Source organism: Felis catus, chromosome C1 (assembly GCF_018350175.1).
Source record: "Felis catus isolate Fca126 chromosome C1, F.catus_Fca126_mat1.0, whole genome shotgun sequence".
Taxonomy (NCBI): domain Eukaryota; kingdom Metazoa; phylum Chordata; class Mammalia; order Carnivora; family Felidae; genus Felis; species Felis catus.
This window is the reverse complement of record NC_058375.1, coordinates 151,522,185-151,543,752: the sequence shown is the minus strand read 5'-3', so window position 1 is coordinate 151,543,752 and position 21,568 is coordinate 151,522,185. Positions and strand designations below refer to the sequence as shown.

General features: G+C 39.2%; 1 protein-coding gene and 1 long non-coding RNA gene across 5 annotated transcripts in view; one reads left to right on the top strand and one right to left on the bottom strand.

The window, feature by feature from the left end:
* Positions 1–57: 57 nt before the first annotated feature.
* LOC123379162 lies at positions 58–14,397 on the bottom strand. Its single transcript, XR_006583255.1, has 4 exons — positions 14,269–14,397; positions 13,563–13,724; positions 13,198–13,282; positions 58–3,520 (listed from the first exon to the last, which is right to left on the bottom strand). It is a non-coding gene; the product is annotated as an uncharacterized LOC123379162 (long non-coding RNA).
* Positions 14,341–21,568, top strand: part of IFIH1 (interferon induced with helicase C domain 1) — a 56,816-nt gene continuing 49,588 nt past the window's right edge. For all 4 annotated transcript variants that reach the window (XM_045033872.1, XM_011285346.4, XM_019838171.3 and 1 more), the window contains exon 1: positions 14,341–14,793. In XM_045033872.1, coding sequence (XP_044889807.1) covers positions 14,341–14,793 — 453 coding nt within the window. The remainder of the gene's footprint in view (positions 14,794–21,568) is intronic.

Below are 21,568 nucleotides of genomic sequence, written 5' to 3'. Positions count from 1 at the left end.
ATCGTGAGTTCAAGCCCCACATTGGACTCCACACTTGGCGTGGAGCCTACTTAAAAAAGAAAGAAAGTAAAAGAACAAGCTGCAATACTGATTAATAACCTTGATAAAATAATCTGTTACTCAGGAAATGTTGGGAAAATACCCATCTTACATGTTAAATCCAGGTTTCATGCTTGTGAATATCAATTAGACTCCATATCAATAACATGGGATCATATACTTTCAAAATTATAGAAATATAGAAAAAACTAATGTTGACTGAATACTTATTTTAGCTGGTGCTCATTCTTGGTTAGTAACTTGCTCACATACAATGGGAATTAAGTTAGAGTAGTCCTGTTACAAGAAACCAAAAATATTTTGATCAAAAACATAAAAGTGCTTAAACACATTACATACTAAAAGCTGAGATCATTCCATTTCTACACTAATGCTTAGTTGTTTTGCATATGTGTGAAGATAAGATTGCCCCTCTCTCTCATCAATGTGAAACTATTGGTAGGAATAAGACGCAGTAATAGAAATTTTAACAACTACAACCTATTTATTTATATAGCACATGATGCTTTTCATAGCTATTTTGGACATTATCATATTTGAGTTTCCTCCAAATCTTGTGAAATTAGTAGCACCAATTATATTTTAAGAGGAAACTAAGATAGTAATAAGTTGAATTATGGAGGGAGACACAGATCGAAAGAGTTGCAAAATATTTTTGAAACAAAACATGATCTGATTCATTCATGTTTGGAAAATGACAACCTACAGTGCTCCTATAGTTTTGAATGAATGAATGAATATATGAATGAAGTCCCATGCTTAGAGCTTTTTAAGTTGCTTAAACTAAGAATTAAACTGGGTAGGGGCGCCTGGGTGGCTCAGTCGGTTAAGCGTCTGACTTCAGCTCAGGTCATAATCTCGCGGTCCGTGAGTTCGAGCCCCGCATCAGGCTCTGGGCTGATGGCTCAGAGCCTGGAGCCTGCTTCCGATTCTGTGTTTCCCTCTCTCTCTGCCCTGCCCCCGTTCATGCTCTGTCTCTCTCTGTCCCAAAAATAAATAAAAACGTTAAAAAACAATTAAAAAAAAAAGAAACTGGGTAGAACTTTATTGCTTGAGTTATCCTAAATTAAAAACTGAACTAAATAAAAAAGAAAAAAAACTGGTGCTCTCTGTGTATATAGTCCCTGAGGTTGGGATTATGATATATACTAACATTGATGAGGACTCATGATCAGAAATGGTGTCAGGAGCAACCTGGGTAGGTGTAACAAGCCCAGCTAATGCCCCATCCAAGATTTGCTTCATTTCACCTACCTCGGACATTTGTTTTGCTCTCCTGCCTTTAGCCAAAAAACTCACTTGCTGCCATATCCATCAGAAAACAGCAGATGGCACACTCAAGCATAGTAATTGAGAAACTGCAATAAAGTCACCATTTACAAAGGTGTTAATACAGTTAAGAGTCACCAAAAAGGGATGATGGGGCATCTCAGAGCAAGCTACGATGAGAATCCATTACTGCCCTTAGGATGAGAGGGCAAGGTAAAGAAGCAGTGTTGAAACCTAAAGAGAGTAGCTATACAGAGATAGCCATCTGACACATGACCTTTAGTAGAAGGATACATGATGAACTACACAGAAAGGAGCTGAGGGAACAAATACTACAACCTCACTCTTTTCCCTGCCTCTGATCACCTGTCAGTGCTTCCACTGGCTGATCTCAATCAGAAGCCAGCGGGAAACAGAGTTCATGGATGCAGTCCATAAAGGTCAGCATCCCAGGGCACAGTGCAAAATAGAGGGTAGAGCATGGGTCTTCAGGAACAAGTGGAAAATATCATGCACGTTGAAGAAAAAGAAATTCCACAACTTACACTTACAATCCTGCCAGAATTTGACAACTTTTCAATGAGAAACTCAACCCATTTAATTTTTCTGTCAGGTAAGGCAAAAATCCAGGCAAACTGCATACAATAAATATTTATAGAATAATTACATTGAACAGTGAATTAAATCCAAAGGGATGATTAAACAAATAGGCTATATAGAAGGTGGGGGGAAGGAGGGAGAGAGAGGAAGAGACAGAGATAGAAAAGAGAGAGAGAGAGAGAGCGAACATGAACGTAAGTTTTTATTCAGTCACCATGATTCTAGTAAAGGAGAATGTAACCTAGCAACAGAAGCTTTACAAAACGGTTTGCTCATAAATTGTTGAAAATGGTAGTGATATCAGAATGCATAATTAAATAAAGAGAAGTTACCAAAGTGCTGGCTGGGGACAGAGAGAACTAATATCTAAGTAGATGGGTAAGAAAGATCAAGTGGTTTGTGGGGTGCCTGGGTGGCTCAGTCGGTTGAGCGACCGACTTTGGCTCAGGTCGTGATTTCACGGTTTGTGAGTTTGAGCCCCTCGTCGGGCTCTGTGCTGACAGTCCAGAGCCTGGAGCCTACTTTGGATTCTGTGTTTCCCTCTCTCTCTGCCCCTCCCCCACTCATGCTCTGTCTCTCTCTGTCTCATAAATAAACATTAAAAAAAATTGAAAGAAAGATCACGTGGTTCTTAATATTCAAATTCTGATGTAAAACCTTTTTACACATTATTTTAAATAAATATTCACATAAAGTGAAAACTGTTTAGAAGGAAACAAAACTAATTTTTGCTGGAAAAGCATGTGCCTAAAATAGATCCTTTTCAGTCTAAATTTGAAAAAAGTAAGTATAATCTCAACCTTGCAGGAAAACATTTATCTTTAAGTTTGTGACCCTATCATAGTTTTTCAATAATGAAAAAAACAGCCGATACTTAGATCAATTTTGGTATTTCCTCCTGATTGATATTTGGTAGTATTTATGTATAAAACTATCAGCTAACCACATCATGTGGTTAATACCAATAAATTAATTACCAATGTCATAAATTAATACCAATGTCAGAGTTAGGATAATTTCTCTTTATCACTACTGATTTCATTTATTTACACACACATTGTGAGTTCAAGGGAATATGTTAATTGGTGTATGTACTATATTTTCTTATTTTCTGTATTCCTGACTCTCAGGCATCTGGGACCTCTCCGCCTCGAGAGAGACTGGCCCTCTTAGAGACAGCCAATTCTTAGAGATAGCAAATGACTCAACTGTCATATGTAAACTAGGCAATCCACAGTCCCTGCCCTAAACTACCTCCTTTCTGGGCTCTTTCACCCCAAAGGACAGTACTTCTCTGCATTAATCTCCCCGGGGCTGGACAACAGGCAGCTAGAGATAACCTCCCTGCCCAGAGCCCTCTAAAATTATTCAAACTCGTCAATTCTAACCCTACCTACCTTACCTCGCATTGCCTTTCCCATAGAAACCACAATAAAGGCTTCTGCCCATGCTTCCCTTGTTCCTTCTGCCTCTTGACTGACCCCGGCATTTCTCTGTGTGGTCCTCTATGGGTGATGTGCCCCTCTTATTGGAAATTGTAACAAGCTGTTTTTCCAATGGCAGTCACCTCTGATCTGTTGGCCTTACCATACTGGAAAAATAAGAAAATTTACATGTTAAAACAGTTGGTACTAGTCATTATTGTTTATGCTAACGCCTAAAAGAACTGGGCAATAAATAGTTTAGAGCTTTATAATTGACTCCAAGTTCATCTTCTGGCTCTGTGACATTGGGCAATGTAATAAAACTTTTATGAATCTTGGTTCCTCCTCTGGAAAATGGGGATATTCCCTTCTAGAAGATCCATTAGTCCCCTTTATGTTGTTCTCTGCTTTTATAAAATAAGTCTACACCAAATTATCTTTATCTTTATCTTTATCTTCCCATTGGGAAATATAGATTACCTACCTTTTCTTTTATGTGTTAAAAATTCTGTATCGTTCATAGTTGCGATTTTACTTAATTGATACCAGCCAAATCGGTTCTGACACAGTTAATATTGACAGTAAAAACCCCACAAGGTGGCGGCAGAGGAAACACAATTATAAGCAGGTTGTATACAAGAGCCTGAGGAAGGAAGCAAGGTCTGGCTTCCCCTTTCCGAATACCTTTCTGAGAATGGGGAGATACAGCCGAATGTCAACCACTTGGCCTGGGCTGCTTTGAGTCTGCTACCTCCTCAGAGAGTCACTTGTCATCAAAGTTCCAGGTACTTAATGAGCCACAGGCAGTTCTTGGGCCCACCTGAGAACCTGGGTCAGCTTTTGGAATTCATTTTGTGAAGAAGCTCAAGTTTTCTCTACAATTCATTGTGGCATGCGACAAATATTAAATGTTAATATTATTCTTAATTCCTTTTTTTAAAGTTTATGTATTTATTTTTAGAGACAGTGCAGGAGGGGCAGAGAGAGAGGGGAGAGAGACAGAGTCCCAAGCAGGCTCCATACTGTCAGCACAGAGCCTGATGTGGGGTTCGAACTCACGAATGGGATCATGACCTAAGCCAAAACCAAGAGTTGGCCGCTTAACCAACTGAGCCAACCAGGCGCCCCAAATATTATTCTTAATTCCTAATCAATGACATACAGCACATTTATGTGCACATAACTAGTCTGTTCCTGAAAAAGAAAATATTTATAAAATGTATTAAATCAAACACCACTCGCAATCGATGCTTGCAGCCTTATTTACATTTATCCATCTATTAAAATCATAAATCCTTCATCTTGAAATATTTTTAAGTGCATCACTTGTAGTAATAAAATAATTTGGACCGCTCTGTAACTAAAAACAAATTCCCACATAGCACAATATGTCTCTCTTGAATCTTTTACTGCACTGGAGGAGAAAGAATCAATGAATTAACACCATCTGTGCTAACTAAGTTCCAAAATTTTTGCACCAGTTCTAAAGGTTGGGAAGGACTATGCAAACTCCCCTAAGTCTATACACCTTCAACACAAATATGCATTATAGACAAGCAAATGCAATGCACAAACACACGTCCTAATTAGGAATTTAAAGGAGAAAGATTAAATCATTTTAGCAGGAATCAGGAAATATTTTACAAAAGTATTTTAAGATATTTTAAAATATTTAAAAAAGTAAATCGTAAGTTGTACAAATATGAAATCATTACACATTTTAGGATCATTTGCTTTATAAAATGTGGTATCATTTGCAGCCTGAGTGAATTGGTGTGTCATTCTTTGAGTCACTGACTGATTCTACTCATGCCTTCTTTCACTTATAACAAGCGTAGAAGTCCCTTTCCCTCCCTCAACAAAGTCCCTTTCCCTCCCTCAACAATATGGTATACTGTTTTCAGAACTTGCCCAAATTTTTTCATATGTGGTTCTGTGAAAAAATGGCTGGGGCAAAGGCAGCTGCCCAGCCTAAACTCAGAGTTTTGACTTGTTGGGAGACAGTTCAAGAAGGCTGTACTACTTGGGGCACCTGAGTGGCTCAGTCGGTTGAACACTGGACTCTTGATTTTGGCTCAGGTTGTGGGATTTACCCCCGTGTAGAGCTCCACACTGGTCATGAAGGCTGCTTGGGATTCTCTCCCTCTCTCTCTGTCCCCTCCCCTCTTGAGCTCTCTCTTCTTCTCTCTATAAAATGAAAAAAAGAAGTCTCTGGTACAATATTTCTATTTCTTTAAAGAATTCTTTATACATCATGTTCTGGTCTTTCAGCACAGAAATTTTCAAATGCTTGTCCAAATATATGGAAAAATGTGGAATTTTTTTCTCATAACAATTTTTTTAAATGAGTCTCTTGACCTAGTCATGGCCTTGAGGTCATCAGGGATCAGCCACTGTCATATTCAAAATCATGCCTTTTATCAGGCAAAAGTTAATGTCCCTTGTTTTCCTCAGAAGAAATTGTGTCAGGGATGCCAGAAAGACTTGAGGTGAGGTCTATTTAAAACTTGATTCCTCGGACCAGAGGAAAGTCCTTACTGTGGTCGATTGTACAAGTAGATATTTGTGGACTGTTTAGCATGACCGCCAGATTCTCTGACACCACCAGTGTGATTTTCTCCTCCAAATGTACCTCTAGTCTCAGTCCCAAAGTATAAAGTGTATAAAAGATGATCTGCTGTCTTTGGAGTAGGAGTGGGGCCCAGAGCCTTGCCCACTGAGCCTCTCTCCATACCCCTCTAAGGTATCACTATGTCATATTAAGTTTCCTCAAAGTACGGTTTGAATATTAGTCACCAAGGGTATGACAGACTTGGAATAACAGTGTAACAGTGGCTACACAATGGAGCTTTATTGGGTGTGAAACTTGGATTTCCTGACAGTCTTCCTAATTTCCCTCTTAATGGTAGAAGAAGTATGAGAAATTCCAGTTGCTTAACATAAGGAAGACAGTTGTTTTGAACCAGAGGGGTCGCTGATTCTCTTTGCTGAACCAATGAGCTGGGGACTACCCAGAGCCTAGCTAGGTAACAGTTAGGTGTAAGATAAGCTAAAATTCCTCTAACGTCACTCAGGTTCAGATTTTCTGCCCTTGTTTGTTACTTTCCAGTTCACACACATTAGATGACCTTTTTAGTTGAATTTATATATGATCCATTTTTTTCAAATATCTTCTGGAGATTTACATTCTGAAGTGTTCACAGGGCTACTGCCATGAAGGTATGTATTTTCTGTGATGTAGAATACATTTCATTTGTTCTAGGAAAATATCTGACAATGTCCAGGTCAATGGATTTGGTAGACAAATATTGCAAACTACATTTCTCAGAACAAAGTGCTGAAAATATATGTTCATTTATATCTTGGCTTTAGCTAAACTGAATGGGAATGACCCAGGAAGTACACAAAGCACAGCTGAGTTTTTCATATTCACCTGGGTAGCCTAGGAAACTACTTACCTATTCACTAAAATTTATCTGTAACCCCCAAATCATTACTTTTGAGGAATCATTGGTGGATCTGTGCAGAGTAGTGAAAAATTTGAATAACCTGATGCAGATGTTCCCAGCCGAGGCTGAACAAGGCGAAGTTTTCCCTTCTTGTTTCAGCTCTCATACTATGAACAAGTGTCCTTCTCATGGTATATTTAGCGCCGATTTTTTGCATTTTTGTGTTTTTTGTTGGTGATTTCACTGTTTAAAATGACTCCAAGCAGAGTCCTGAAGTGTTATCTGGTGTTTCCAAGCACAGGAAAACTGTGATGCATCTCACAGGGAAAAATGTGCATTGGATAAGCTTCCCTCAGGTATGAGTTATAGTGCTGTTCAGCGTGAGTTCAATGTTAACGAATCAACAGTACATATTACATGAGGTGTCTTTAAACAGAAACACACACAAATCAAGGTTATATATTGATTCGTTTTTAAAATGTTGTGAGCAGAGTGTGACCTCATTCTGTATATCCCCAAGAGCAGTGGTTCTGTATTCAGTGATTCAGTACAACTTTATAGTACAAAACTATCATGAATAATGAGACTCTGCTGGACTCAGCCAGCACTAGGCTAGCAGAGGCCCTAACACCTCGTCCTCACCTCTGGCTGGAGAGCAGAATCACAAGTGGAATTGAAAGGGAAAATAACTGACACTAAAGTTCCAACAGTGGAGATTTGGATGCAGTGGATAATTGTGTACATCTTTCCATGTGAGTCTAATATGCAGCTCACCGGGCTTGAGAACAACTTCCTAACTCACTCTGTGGCCACAACAAGAATTGCACGGCTGCTTTGGCACTACTTCCCACTGGGGGTGCTCTCCAAGGGCAATATGTGTGCTCCAGTAGGGAAATCAGCTGGAAAACAAAATTTTCTAGCTTTCCTTGGGTCATCTGTGTATTTTAAAATTTAAATAAAATGGTTTGAGCGCCTAGGATAAACAGTGCCTTACTATTAAATATCAGAATTGTTTAATTTATGAGCAGATACCACTTTATGTTAGGGAAGGATACAACCCAGTTCCAGCCAATGAAATATACAAGAAATTCTGCTGCGGGGTGGGGGGGGGGGCTCCTAGGACATTTTTTTCCCCTTCACTGTTGGGAGGAAGCAAATGGGAGAAACTCGATGCTCCAACCCTCTACAACAAGCTTTTAACTGAAGCTGTGAGAAGAAATAATGTTTGTAGCTACTGTAGCCATTTTGCAACCATGAGACGCATCCTAGGGTTCTGACATCAATGAATGCACTGACTCCTCTTGTTATGTGAGAAAAATCAATCCTTCTGGCTGCACCACATTTACTTAGCATTCTTCATCTTGTAGCTGAAAGCATGCCTACAGAGATGGTCCTTTCCATTCTGCAGAGCATGGTAAGTCTGGCACTATCCCTGAGATGTCTGAGGATTCCTCGGGGGCTTATGCTCTCATTGTCACCCTTGGATGGAATTCTCAATCCACGTTCCCTGTCCCAATTTCAGCAGATACATTTTCTTCCTATGCAGCTCTGCTGTACCACATGGGGTCACCAGCTCTCTTTATTCACCAAAGCACCACAACACAAAGCTGTTCTTTGTGGCAGACTTTTATGAAAGATCTGGGACCAAGAAGGCTCAGTACAGCAAGTGCAACATAAGAATGTGCTTATTATTCAATGATAGGCATTGCTGCCCAAATATCCCGGCCATCCCTGCTACTGGGAATCTCCCACAGACTCTTTCTCCCCTTGACATGTCAACATGGTCTCCCTATGAGGATCTCTTCCTTGGAGACCTCTTCCTCATCTCACATCACTCCCTGTTGAAGAGATGTGTATATGCACACAGGCATATACACCTATATTTACATAATAAGATATTGGTAGGAAATACACTTAAAATATTAATAATGCTTATCTCTGGGTGATGGGAGGACAAGTAATTAATATAATCATCTTCAGTATTGTGTTATTTCCTTCCAAAATTTCTACAGTGAACATAAACTGTTTCTTAAGTGAAACATTAATTTTATTAAAATATTCAATTCCCGAATACATTTCATATCCTATTGCATGCCTGGCAATGATATGAAATATATTCAGTTTGCATGTGTTAACTTAGTATACTGACATTTGTCACAAAGCAATACTAGAAATTGGAAATGTTCTTCCAAGATCTAAATGCTGAATTGCCCTTCTTTTTCCGACGTTCACTCTCCTTTCACCTACACACCTTCCTCTTCTACTCATATTAATTCTGCTCTTCAAATTCATCACAGCCTCTAGTGCTTGGGCTCTCTAGAGCTGAGGTCTCCAAGGAGTTTGTTTTTGATTCCTTATTACTAAAAGTAGTTGACCGTGGACCATAATAAACTTTTGTATGTACTCACTTAGAAAAATCTTTACGTATACAACTATAATAATTTATCATAAAATACAAACAAATTAAATAGTAAGGCATCAGATGAAGATGAAATGACATTGTTCAATGTCATTGATATAATCCAGTGGGTTAACAATAAAAGGTATTTTGTAATTGACAATGCTTTTTTACTTAAAAAAAAAAAATCTTAGTTTAACCCTTTGTGATTTAGCAATTCAAATAGATTGATTCAATTTATGGTAATATTTGATTTCAATAACTCATTCTATAGCACACCTACTTCAAAACTTTGTCAGTTATAATATGAACAGGTGAAATAAAAATATTTAACTAATTGTATGGGGGTGGATATTAAGTAATTAGAGCAGCAACCCTTTAATCAAAATGAACCCAGGATGAGACATCTAACCCCAAGTGTTTACCAGCTAAATGTCAACCGTCATTTCAAGGAAAAACACAATGACGCTCTAATCCCTCTGATTGAAGCTTGCTCTCAACCATTGGTTTTAAAATCAAGTAAAAGAAGCATGGCCAATTTCTGCCTTTGAGGTAAAGGTGTTGTTTTAACAAAAACATGTCCAAGTGACTGTTTTTGAAAAGACTTAAGCTATGGAGGAAGCATTTGGAAAAACAGATGTTTGGAAAAATGTTCACTGATACCTGATTTTTTTTTTCTAACAGTGTTTGTTATGTAAAAAGACGTTTACATGTGCATGCTTACAACCAGACCTTTATAACTGAATTGGTAAAAATAATTAAGAACTGAGTATCAGGATCTGATAAACTTAGCTAAAAGTTTTAGCTTTCTGTTTTGGAACTCCTGTTTTGAAATATAAAGCTGTGACAGTACACTTTCAATAACCTTCTCTGCTAAATCAGTCTATCAGCTTCTGTTTCTTGAAAAAAGTGATACTGTCTAAAAACTCAATTACATGGTTAGTTACTATATAGGTTTACATATATACGTCACCAATTTATTTCCACCATAAATTGTGCATTCTCTGAGAGGTAGCAACATCTCTTACTCATTGCTTATATAAGAATGCTGGCAGTCGCTTCTTGGACTGGTGCTAAGTGCTTTACGGTCTAACCTTTGAACAACCTTATAGCATGGTACTGGTGTTCTTGTTTCACAAGTGCAAAATTTTAGGTGATTTTTCCTAAGAACACACAGCAATTAAGAGGCAGTGCTGAGGGTCACCTGGGTGGCTCAGTTGGTTAAGCATTGACTCTTGGTTTCTGCTCAGGTCATGATCTAATGGTTCAGGAGTTTGAGCCTCACATCGGGCTCTGTGCTGACAGTGTGGAGCCTGCTTGGGATTCTCTCTCTCTCTCTCTCTCTCTTTCTTCCCTCTGCCCCTCCCCTGCTTGTGCTGTCTCTGTCTCTCTCAAAATAAATACCTGAACTTAAAAAAAAAATAGAGGCAGGGCTGAGATGTGAGTTCTGATGTCCTGGCTCAGGGTCATGATGCTTAATCAGAACAGTATGCTGCTAGATTAAGTTTAAAGCCACATTCAGCTGTGAAATTATACTTCCAGTTTGCCAAAAAGAAAAAAAAAAGTACAATTACTTCTCAATTGTACAAAACTCAGATGAAAAGTTGGATAATGGCAGGAGTCAGTTATCTTGTATCTTTCTGAATTACTGTTTCTGAGAACAAAATGCTAACAAGTGACTTTTAACATTGATGAGGTGATGGGGCCTAAAATGTTTCTTTTGGGTTTAAAAAGAAAAGGCAGGTCGAGAAAAAAGGAAACAGATAAAATTCAACAGATTTTCTATCCCAAAGGAAAGAGGAAACAGAAACTGATATTTAGACAACAAGGAGGAGAATGAAAATGAAACTTATCAGGAAAATTGACAGAGGAAAACGCCCAAACAAAAAGCAGAAAATAAACTAAATCATGCTGCAAACTTGTGGATAAAGAAAAAAGACATGTTTTGAGAGACTGGCTCGGATTTCCCCGCCCCCCCCCCATCTCCTTCTTCCAGAAGGGGTCCTATCAAGATGATGGAAGATTCCTAAAAAAGATGTTCCTTTCTATTTTCCTTCAGGCTTCCCCACCCATTCTCAGTCCTCATCATTCAATCCTCATCCAGCAAAGTGACTCTTACTTGAGAATAAATATGAATTGTTGTTGATGGATATTATGGAATGGTAATGGTGTGATTTAAAGGAAGCTGTCTATATGGAAAATCAACCGGTGAAACTATAATGTGCAATTATTATCTAGGTCTTACCAAGACCAGGAACAAGACAAGGGTGCCCACTGTCCCCACTCATATTCAACATAGTACTAGAAGTCCTGAACAGAGCAATCAGGCAAGAAAAAAGAAAGGAAAGGCATCTGAATTGGACAAAAAGAAGTAAAGTTGTCTCTATTTTCAGGTGACATGATTCTATACAGAGAAAAATTTAAAGACTCCACCAAAAACCTAATTAGATCTCATCAACTAATTCATTCAGCAAAGTTGTAGGATATGAAATCAATATACAAAAATCAGTAGCATTTGTATACACTAAAAATGAATTATCTGAAAGAGAAATAAAGAAAATGATCTCATTTACGATAGTATCAGAAACAGGAATGGATCTTACCATAGTCCTCATAGCATTTGTTCTCTATTATTTGGTATTTGTCCTCCCACTCCTATCAGAATGTGAGCTCCATAAAAAAAGAAACTTTGTTCAGTTTTATTAACTACACAAGAGTAGCACTGCTCATATTGCAGGTACTTAATAAATATTTTCAAATTATTGTATGAACAAATGAGGTAAGCTGAACACTAAATATCAAAGCTTCTACTTTTGACCTTCTGTCACCCCAACAGCAGTTCCATGGTGTTAAGAAGATGACATTATCTCCCCATATTTGACCATCAAAACCTTGGTATCCTCCAGTGTTTGAAACCCAAGGACAGAGGGATGAGTATTAGGGGACAGAATATTTTTGGTTGGTTGGTTTTTGTCTTAACATACTGAGTGAAACCGGACAGCACCTGAAGAGCAGGCATGGAGGGAATTTCTTGGAATAGTCCTAAAAGATATCTTCATACACCCAATAACTAAAATTGATCATTTGAATACTTTTGTAGAGACATCTAATTTGATATCTTTTATTTAAGGGGCCAACTCCCCAAAATAAGTAAATACATAGTAGTGTTTTATGAAGAAACATTAAAGAATAATATAAAGCAGGTTCATCTGCAAGGCCAAAGTTGCATTTCGCTTCAACAACTTTCACTATGTGTCTGACATTGGACCAGCTGCTAAGGTCAAGGCAAATAAAATTCTCATTGGGGATAATCAGCAAGGACCTACTGGTAGGACCTACTGCTTGTATTATACCGGTTACTGTGTAAATATGTCCTCTCTTCAAGCAGCTTACAATCCATATAGGAAGACAACGCTTAGCTACATAATATCATTAGAGCATAAAATAAGATAAAATAAAATGAAGAGCTCAATTGAATATCTTGTATGCCTCTGACGAAAACAAGTCTTTCTCTTACCTAGTCCAAAGCACCACCAGGCCTCCCTGTCCTATCCCAAACTTCACTGAATGTGCTTTGCTAACAGATTACTTTTCCTAAACGTATCTTTTTAAAGGCTTAAGTGACCCCCTCCTTCCTCCACATAACTCTAGACCATGAGGTTCTCAACGTGAAGCATATACACTACTACCCACAGCCACCCAGGGAGGCAGAATGTGAGTAGCAACCTGAAGAACTCACTTTTATGTGGCTTCTGTACTGAACCGAAGCTGCCATTTTTCAGTGTGGGTGTCTTTTTTTCCCTCATGACATAGACAAATGTTGATGTTTACTACAAGTTGGTACATTAGTTGCTAATTAAGTTCCTAGCTGCTTCAGCCAAAACTTTCTGTATTGAATCCAAGAAAAGAATGGCAGCTATATCAAAAATAAGTTGTTGGGGATTTTGTTTTGTTTTATTAAAGGAAAGTTGTATATTAAAGAATATGGGGAACTTACAGGCTGAGAGATAGAAAACCTTCATTCTTGGCTTCCTCCTAAGCTGAGTTGGTGGTTAAAGTCCCTCTTCGTCTGTCACTGGGCCCTGGTCAAAGCCAAATAAATACTACATGAGGCAAGAAAATAAGGTGTTTATCATTATTCAGTCTTTCCCCACAGACTGTAAAAGCAAAGAGGTCGTTTCGGGGGACCCACAGGAAGTCAGGTGTATTCTAGAAAGGGTGCAGGGGTCACTTCATCCTGGCGTTCTGGGTCTACACATCTCTGGAAAGATGTCTTCTTAGCTTTCTTAGCTTTACCTCTTCACCCCGTACCCTGCAGTCTTAGCAACTTACCACCGGGCAGCGGGTCAGGGCAGAACCTACCTGTACGCACCAACCAAGGGTGCGTGCCTCCTTCTGTTGGCATCAGTGTTACAGGCATCTTCTCTTCGCTTCTGCACTGGGAAGTCCCCCATAACGCGCTTTCAAGCCCTGCACGTATGCTAGACGGCGGTGGGAAAGACATCTGATGTTTGAGGCAGAACCCTGCAAAGGGAAAACACCTGCATAAGAAGCATGGCTCCACCGGGGCTGTCTTATTCGAATTCGCTTTCTTTTTCCGTTTCCCACAGTGCCTGCGACCGAAACACGGTCCTTGCCAGGACCAACCAAAGGGCGTCTCCTCCCCAAGGAAACCTACACTCCCCGCCTGGCGGATTACGTCGGGAAAGCCCTGACGCAGCGGGGGAAGAGAATCGAAACAGAAACCGAAGTTCGGAAAACTACAAGAACTGCCCGGCGGAAAGCGGGGCTCAAAGCTCCCTCTCGAGTTTGCAGCGGCGGGTCTCTGGCGGGTCTCCGGCGAGCACTGCAGAGAGTCGGAGGTAGCGCGCCTGCCCGTCCGCAGCGTCTCGCCGCCGCGTCCCTAGGTCCGCAGGCCCGGCCACCTGCCCACCCGCCCCCTCCGCGGGTGCGACCGACCGCGCCCTCGCGCCCCGGCCCGCGGGCCCTGAGTGCACCCCGGCCGTCAGGCACCTGGCTGTGAACCCTGTGGCTGCCAAGGCAGCCGACCGCGGCGCGCACCTCTCACCTGTTGAGCAGAGAACAGCAACCGTCGGTCTACTTGGGAGAACCCCCTCCCTTTTCTGAGCACGAACGAAAGATGTCGAATGGATATTGCGCAGACAGGAGTTTCTGCTACCTCCTCTCGTGTTTCAGGACCAGAGTGAAAACGTACATCCAGGTGGAGCCCGTACTGGACTACCTGACCTTTCTCCCTGCAGACTTGAAGGAGCAGATTCAGAGGACGGCCGTCACCGCTGGGAACATACACGCAGCGGAACTGCTTCTGAGCACCTTGGAGAAGGGAGTCTGGCCCCCGGGCTGGGCTAGACAATTTGTGGTGGCCCTTCAGAGAGCAGGCAGCGTTTTAGCCGCCCGCTACCTGAACCCAGAGCTCACCGACTTGCCCTCTCCATCCTCTGAGAACGCTCATGATGAGTGTCTCCAGCTGCTGAACCTCCTTCAGCCCTCCCTGGTGGACAGAATTCTGGTTAAAGACGTCTTGGATAAGTGTGTGGAGGAGAAACTGTTGACAAACGAAGACAGAAATCGGGTAGGTGTCCTCTCAGGTGGAGGGACATTTTGTAACTCGGGGTTGCGCCTTCATTTGCCCCACTCCAAATGTTCTTTGGTATCTTTGGGTAAATGTGGTTCCCTCCTTCCTTTAGAATTCTCGAGACTAGCCAGGCACTTACAAACATTATTTTGAAAATTTAAATATAAGAAAAGCTCTTTTTCTAATCCTTTCACTAAAATAAGCTAAAGAGGAGCTAACTCCAAAATAGTAGTGCATACTAATAGATAACATTTATTGAGCACTTACTGCAAACAATTGGTATCATGTGCAAAACGTATATCAGAGTACATGCTCCCAGTAATCCATTATGCCTTTTAAGGTTATTGGGGCGCCTGGGTGGCTCAGTTGGTTAAGTGTTTGACTCTTGAAGTGGGCTCAAGTCATGATCTCACAGTTCATGGGATTGAGCCCTGTGTTGGGCTCTCTGATGGCAGTGCAGAACCTGCTCGGGATTCTCTCTTTTCCTCTCTAGCCCCTCCCCTGCTCGTTCTTTCTCAAAATAAATAAACTTAAAAAAAAAGATTTTTTAGATTATTAATTTTGTTTTACAGATGATAAAACTGAGGTAGGTTAATAACTTGCCCCAGGTTTTCCAGGAAAGCAGCGGCAGAGCTAAGGACCTTACTTTCTGGTGGTGTGCAAGTATATGTCTTAATTTATATAGTCCATAGAATGGACCCATGGGCTGAGTCCAGTCTATTACTGGTTTTTGCAGACCCAAAAACTAAGCATGGTTTTTACATTTTTAAATTTTCAGTGTTGATAAAGAAAGTTTTCCTGGAACACTGCCGTGTTCATTTACATGCTAGGACAGCTTCTGCACTTTTTAAGAGTAGTTAAACAGACATCATACAGCTCACAAAACTTGCAGTACTTATTATCTGGACTTTGCAGGTAAAAAATGCCTATTTTGGGCCTATATTATACATTATGCCATTCAATCTTGGTCCAAGTGGAGAAATTACGACATGCACGCGCGCGCGCGCACACACACACACACTTTCTTTAATCAAAGTTATAAGTTATGACATTCTCTGGGAATCAAAAGTGGCAGATAATTCATTGAAAAAAAACATTTTATTTTGCAATTGCAGTTTTTCGTATTAGCAAAGAAGTAGTAGATTTTTTAGGTGGCATTTTGACAGGGTGAATTTTACAGGGAACTTTACATTTAATGTAATGTTTCATTGTTCATTGTTTCCCAATGAACAAGGTTTCTCCCTTTTTCTTTCTTTCTTTCTTTCTTTCTTTCTTTCTTTCTTTCTTTCTTTCTTTCTTTCTTTCTTTCTCCTCCTTCCTTCCTTCCTTCCTTTTAGATTCATCAGTTATTTGTATCTTCATTACAAAGCTCAGGCATTGGCCTCACATGAGCCAGTGATGTAACTTGGTCTTTAGTGACTAAAGTTAGTGTTCCTTTGTAGACGTGACAGCCATAGGGCCTGTCCAAAGACCCAGGCATGCATCTAATTTTGATGGCTGGTTTTCCCAACAAGTAAATTACTTTACACTGTTGTCTGTAACGTTTATGTAGTTTTGTGTATTGAGAACCAGCTAGAACGCATTCTAGTAGTCCAGCTGGATATGACAAATGTGTACATCACTGTGGCAGAATCTTAATTTGGAAGACAGTATGCAGCCTTCAAGCCAGCTGGAGATGGAAGATGGCATTTCCAGCCACAGTAGCTGTTAGGAAGTCCAGAAGCAACAGAGTCCAGTAACACCACAAAGCTGTTTATGTTTGGTGGGTATGATGTCCCGATTGCCAGCGAAACAGCACTTCTCCTTATTTACTCTAAATACTTCTGCCTATCAGCATCACTTTTGTCTTGCCTGGATTGAATTTCCGCCAGCTAGATTTTATCCAAGTTCTTGATTCTGGCAAGCTTGGAGGCAGCTAGCAGTAAAGCTTGGGATTTGACACAAAGAAGATGTAGACTAAAGGGACATTTGTGTACTGGGTGGCAGTTAAAGCCAAAGCAACCCAAACTCTCCCTCAAATTCATATTTCAAAAGAGGCTCCGAAAGATGGAGGAGCTATGCTTTTGAGGCTTTCTAAGGAGGAGTAGTGTCTCTGTGAGATTCTGGAATCGTCTTTGTACACATCATTTTAATGTGTCATCAGTCTCAAAACTAAACTATTGATGGCAGTGGAAAAGAAGCTTTAGGGTTAGAGGAATCTATGTTGATATGGGGATCATTGATCACCATTTATCTCAAAACAGCAAAGCGTACTGGGGAAAAACATGAAGAATTTGGAATGGGAAAACCATTCCCATCTCAAATCTATGTTTGTTTCTTACTATATGTGTGTTACTTTGGGTCAAGTTATTTAAGTTCCTTGATCCTAAATTTACCCATGAAAATGGACATAATCATGTCTCCTCTCACTCACAATACTTTTAGTGAATGCAAATGAGAAATCATGTTTATGAAAAAAGTCTTATCAAGAGTTGTTTTGATATGATGATGATGATGACTTCTATCATCATTCATTTGGGTACATTTGCCTGTGAATTTAAAGTTTCAGAGACTTGGGGCTCCTGGGTGGCTCAGTCGGTTAAGCGTCCAACTTCGGCTCAGGTCCGTGAGTTCGAGCCCCGCGTCGGGCTCTGTGCTGACAGCTCAGAGCCTGGAGCCTGCTTTGGATTCTGTGTCTCCCTCTCTCTGACCCTCCCCCGTTCATACTCTGTCTCTCTCTGTATCAAAAATAAATAAAACATTAAAATAAATTTTTAAAAAAGATTTAAAAAAATTTAAAAAAATAAAGTTTCAGAGACGTACGTAAATCCCCTACATTGAAGCTCAGATATGCTTAAATTCCCTGGATTAAACTGTGATTCCAAGCAAAAGCTATGTCTTTCACCTCTAGAAATCTAGCTAAGGCTAGGTATAGAATTGGTACTCGATAAGAATTCATTAACTGATTGGTTTTATTTCCAAACAGTTGTCTGGAATGAAGGATAAGGGATGAGAACACATGACGTCATGAATTGCTTTGCCAGGCATTTGGAAATGGATGGATGATGGACACAAGATCCCCAAGCTTGCTTTTGTGACAGCTTAAAGTAGTATTTGAGTAAGAAGTCAGGACTTCTAAAAATTAGTTTAATTATTTTCCTACTTGGTCTGGCATTTTAGTTCACGATTCTCATGTCCATCCCTGCAGCCCCTGGCCCCAGACATCAGAGTCTCCAGAAATGATCCTAGATTTAGTTTTGTGTCCAGCAAGCACTCAAAGAAACCTATTTAAAGGATTGATTATTCATTCATTCGGTTTAAATTTATAGAGTGACGTCTTGTGCCAGGCACCATGCTAGTGGTAAAAAGACTGGATAATAATGCAGATATTGTCTCTGCTTTCATGGAGCCTATGTTGTAGTGTGGATCAGTATTCATCTAATAAATAGTTAAAGAATGTCTAGTGTGCGCAAGGCACTCTTGTAAATACTGGAGGCCCAATAATAAATATAAGAATCACTTCATAGATCATTGTAATGTAACGATCCCTAATAGAAAGGGAGTGCCCCTGTACTGACCTGCTTTTTTTAAGGATGCTTAGTGACCTCTTGGCACATCCATTGACTTAGACAGCCATGAATTTTGGAAAAGAGGTGATAACATAAACATTTCCATACTGTCTTAATAGCAGTCCGAACAGCTGAAAAGAGGTGCGTGTTCCAATCCTGGCCAGCCCAAAGCAGTAAACATCCATAGTTCAGGAAGACCCCATATACGTCTCATTTACATAGGAGATCCAGAGATACTGTGATGAGTGCAGCTAGAAACCGAGTCCAGTTGTCCTTACGTGACCGCCAAAGACCTGAGTCAGTCTCTCCCAGCTTACTGTATTGTTAGGTAAATTCTGATGCTTATGGATTTTATTAGCAAGAAAAAATACTATACCAGTATATACTAGTATATATAGTATATATAGTATACTATACTATACTAGTAAGAAATTAGTTATGGCAATGTGATGATAGATATTCATTTAGAAACACATTAAGTTTTTATGGGAAACTATCTTTTAAAAATTCTTTGCTTTTAACATATGAGTTTTGCCTTCTGATTTACTGGTGTGAGAGCTAAGGTCTGCTGTGTTAAAAAAAATTACCATTATATTTAAATAGCTCTCTAAGGTTTTTATGAAAGAGAGAAAACATTTTTGTCAAACTTTTCTGTGTTGCCAAAACCTAATTGTGTTGGCAAGCCAGTGTTTAATGAAAAATATCACTGTTTTCTCTCCTGATTTCTGTTGGAAAGAAAAAAACATAGATGAAAGAATTTAGAATGTGAAAGCTTATAATTGTATTACCCACAAATTCATATTTATTTTATAAATTAGTTAGCAGTGTATCCATAGCTATTTTAAACTGCATATTCAGAGAAAATGTTCACTGGGGGAAGAACATGAGTGAGAATCACTACATGTCCTGTTGAAGTCTCAAGTCTAAATATCTTTCCAAGAGTTTCCATAATCAAACTTAATATTGGAATCTAATGTCTTTAGTATGTTTTAGGAGGACAGATTAAGTTATATATATATGTTTATATATATATATGCTTATATATATTATATATTTATATATTACTTATTATTTATATATTATTTATTATTATTATATATATATTTATATATGACTGCTTCCAAGGGAATTGATCTACTTTCTAGCACCCAAACTTAGAAAACTTCTTAAAAACTCAGGATCTTGATGAAGCTGCTAAAATTGCACAGGTGTTATATGTAGTTCCATATTCAAATAATATAAATACTTGCAGGAAATAATGGCATAATGATCTTCAACTGCCTGAACTCAATAAAGACAACACAAGCTTGACAAATGTAATTCTACAGTTAAAATCAACTTAACTGATTAATAGTGGAAGAAAATTTAGTGCCTATAATATACTTAGATTTTTAGTAAGAATATTCATTACAGTGCCTCACTTGCTGCTTTTAGAGAAATGCTTTCTGATTACTTCTGTCAGATGGATTTAAAGCTGATTAAAGAGTGGGGTAATTAGAAATAAGAATGGTTGAGTTAAAAGAAGGTGCTCTAGAAAAATTTTTTTTAGTTTATTTATTTTGAGAGAGAGCACACACAGGAGGGGCAGAGAGAGAGAGAGAGAGAGAGAGAGAGAGAATCCTAAGCAGGCTCCACACTATGATAGTGTGAAGCTGGATGTGGGGCTTGAACTCACGAACCATGAGATCCTGACCTAAGCTGAAACCAAGTTTCAGTTGCTCAACTGACTGAGCCACCCATGTGCCCCTAAAAGAAGTTTGCTTAAACCAGTCTTACTTAATATCTTTAGCAACTATTATTAAATTAGCAAATAATAATAAAGACATTTACAAACACCATAGAAGAAATGTTTCTAATAGGAGATTAATGAAGTTAGAGAAAAGGTAGGAAATGAGCAAGAATCTGCTTAGAAAATGCTCTGGGGGAGATGGACTGAAATCACCTAAATTTAATTAAATCCAGTAGTCATCTTAACCATTTCTTGCTGGAAAATGTGGTTAAAGTTGGAGAGGACTAGTAAGTATAATTAGAGTTCAGGAAGGCAGCATTTGGCCTCTGAAACCAATTGCCTGGGATAAAATTCTACCTCTGCCATTTAACTAGCTTTGTGGCTCCAGAAAGGTAACTGGATTTTTCTGTGCCTTGGATTTCTCATCTGTAAAATGGGTTAATGTTGGCTCCTTCTTCAGGATTTCTGGGTTAATATATACAAACACTTTATAATAACATTAGTAAGTATTCTCTAAGTAAGACTAACATACCCAACGGGTAGAAATTATGGTGTACACTTCTCTACTAAGTAGTGCCCCTGGTGAAGTGTTTATACAGGTAGATGCTTTCTTCAGTCATCCATAATAATAACTAACACTGAATTTGTGTCAGACACTGTTTCAAAAATGCAAACTAATACCTGACACTAAAAGGTTATGGGACATACTTATAGGACTAGAAAATACACAAATTTAATAAGAAACAATTAATCTAGCTAATCAACCCAGATTATACATGTGGAAAGTGGACAAATGTTCAGAAGGGCCTTTGAGAGTAGGTAAGTCAGTATTTCTCATCGAAGCCGCTAATTAGAAGTGTGAGATCCTTAAAAAACGTTTTGGCTTCCCCACACAGACAAAACAAGTCAGAATCTTTGGGAGGGAGGGTAGATCCCAGGCATGAGTGTTTTTTTAAAGCTCCCCAGGTGTGTCTAATGTGCAGGTTGGGTGAAGAAGCCACGACATTTCTTTTCAGTTGCCTTGTTTTGCACATGCAGAAACTGAGGCCCAGAGAGATGATGTGGCTGGCGTCACGGCACAGCAAGCTGATGGTGTGGTGTCTAATTTCTTTCTGGTCTAAATGTGGCTTGTATTAGCCTTTTCTTCAAATGTTTGGTGCTGTGTGAAGTCCTGGGAAGTGCACTGTGATAATGATTACGTGAATGATCCACACTTAAAAAGATTTGCTGGTTTAATCTAAAAGAGACATTAAAGGAAGGCTAAAGGTTGTAATGAATAGATATAGAAATAATTCTGCCCCATACTTTAAGAAAGGAATGTGTGCACAAATCCCTTTGTCTCATAATACTAAATAAACACAAATTTAAGAAAAATATTATAGTCGAGTACATATTACAGATATTAAGTTAGCAAGAATATAAGTCTTGTGATAGTAATTCCTTCATAGTAGTGATAGCCAAGCAATATTTGGTTTCCTATTTATAGACTCCATGG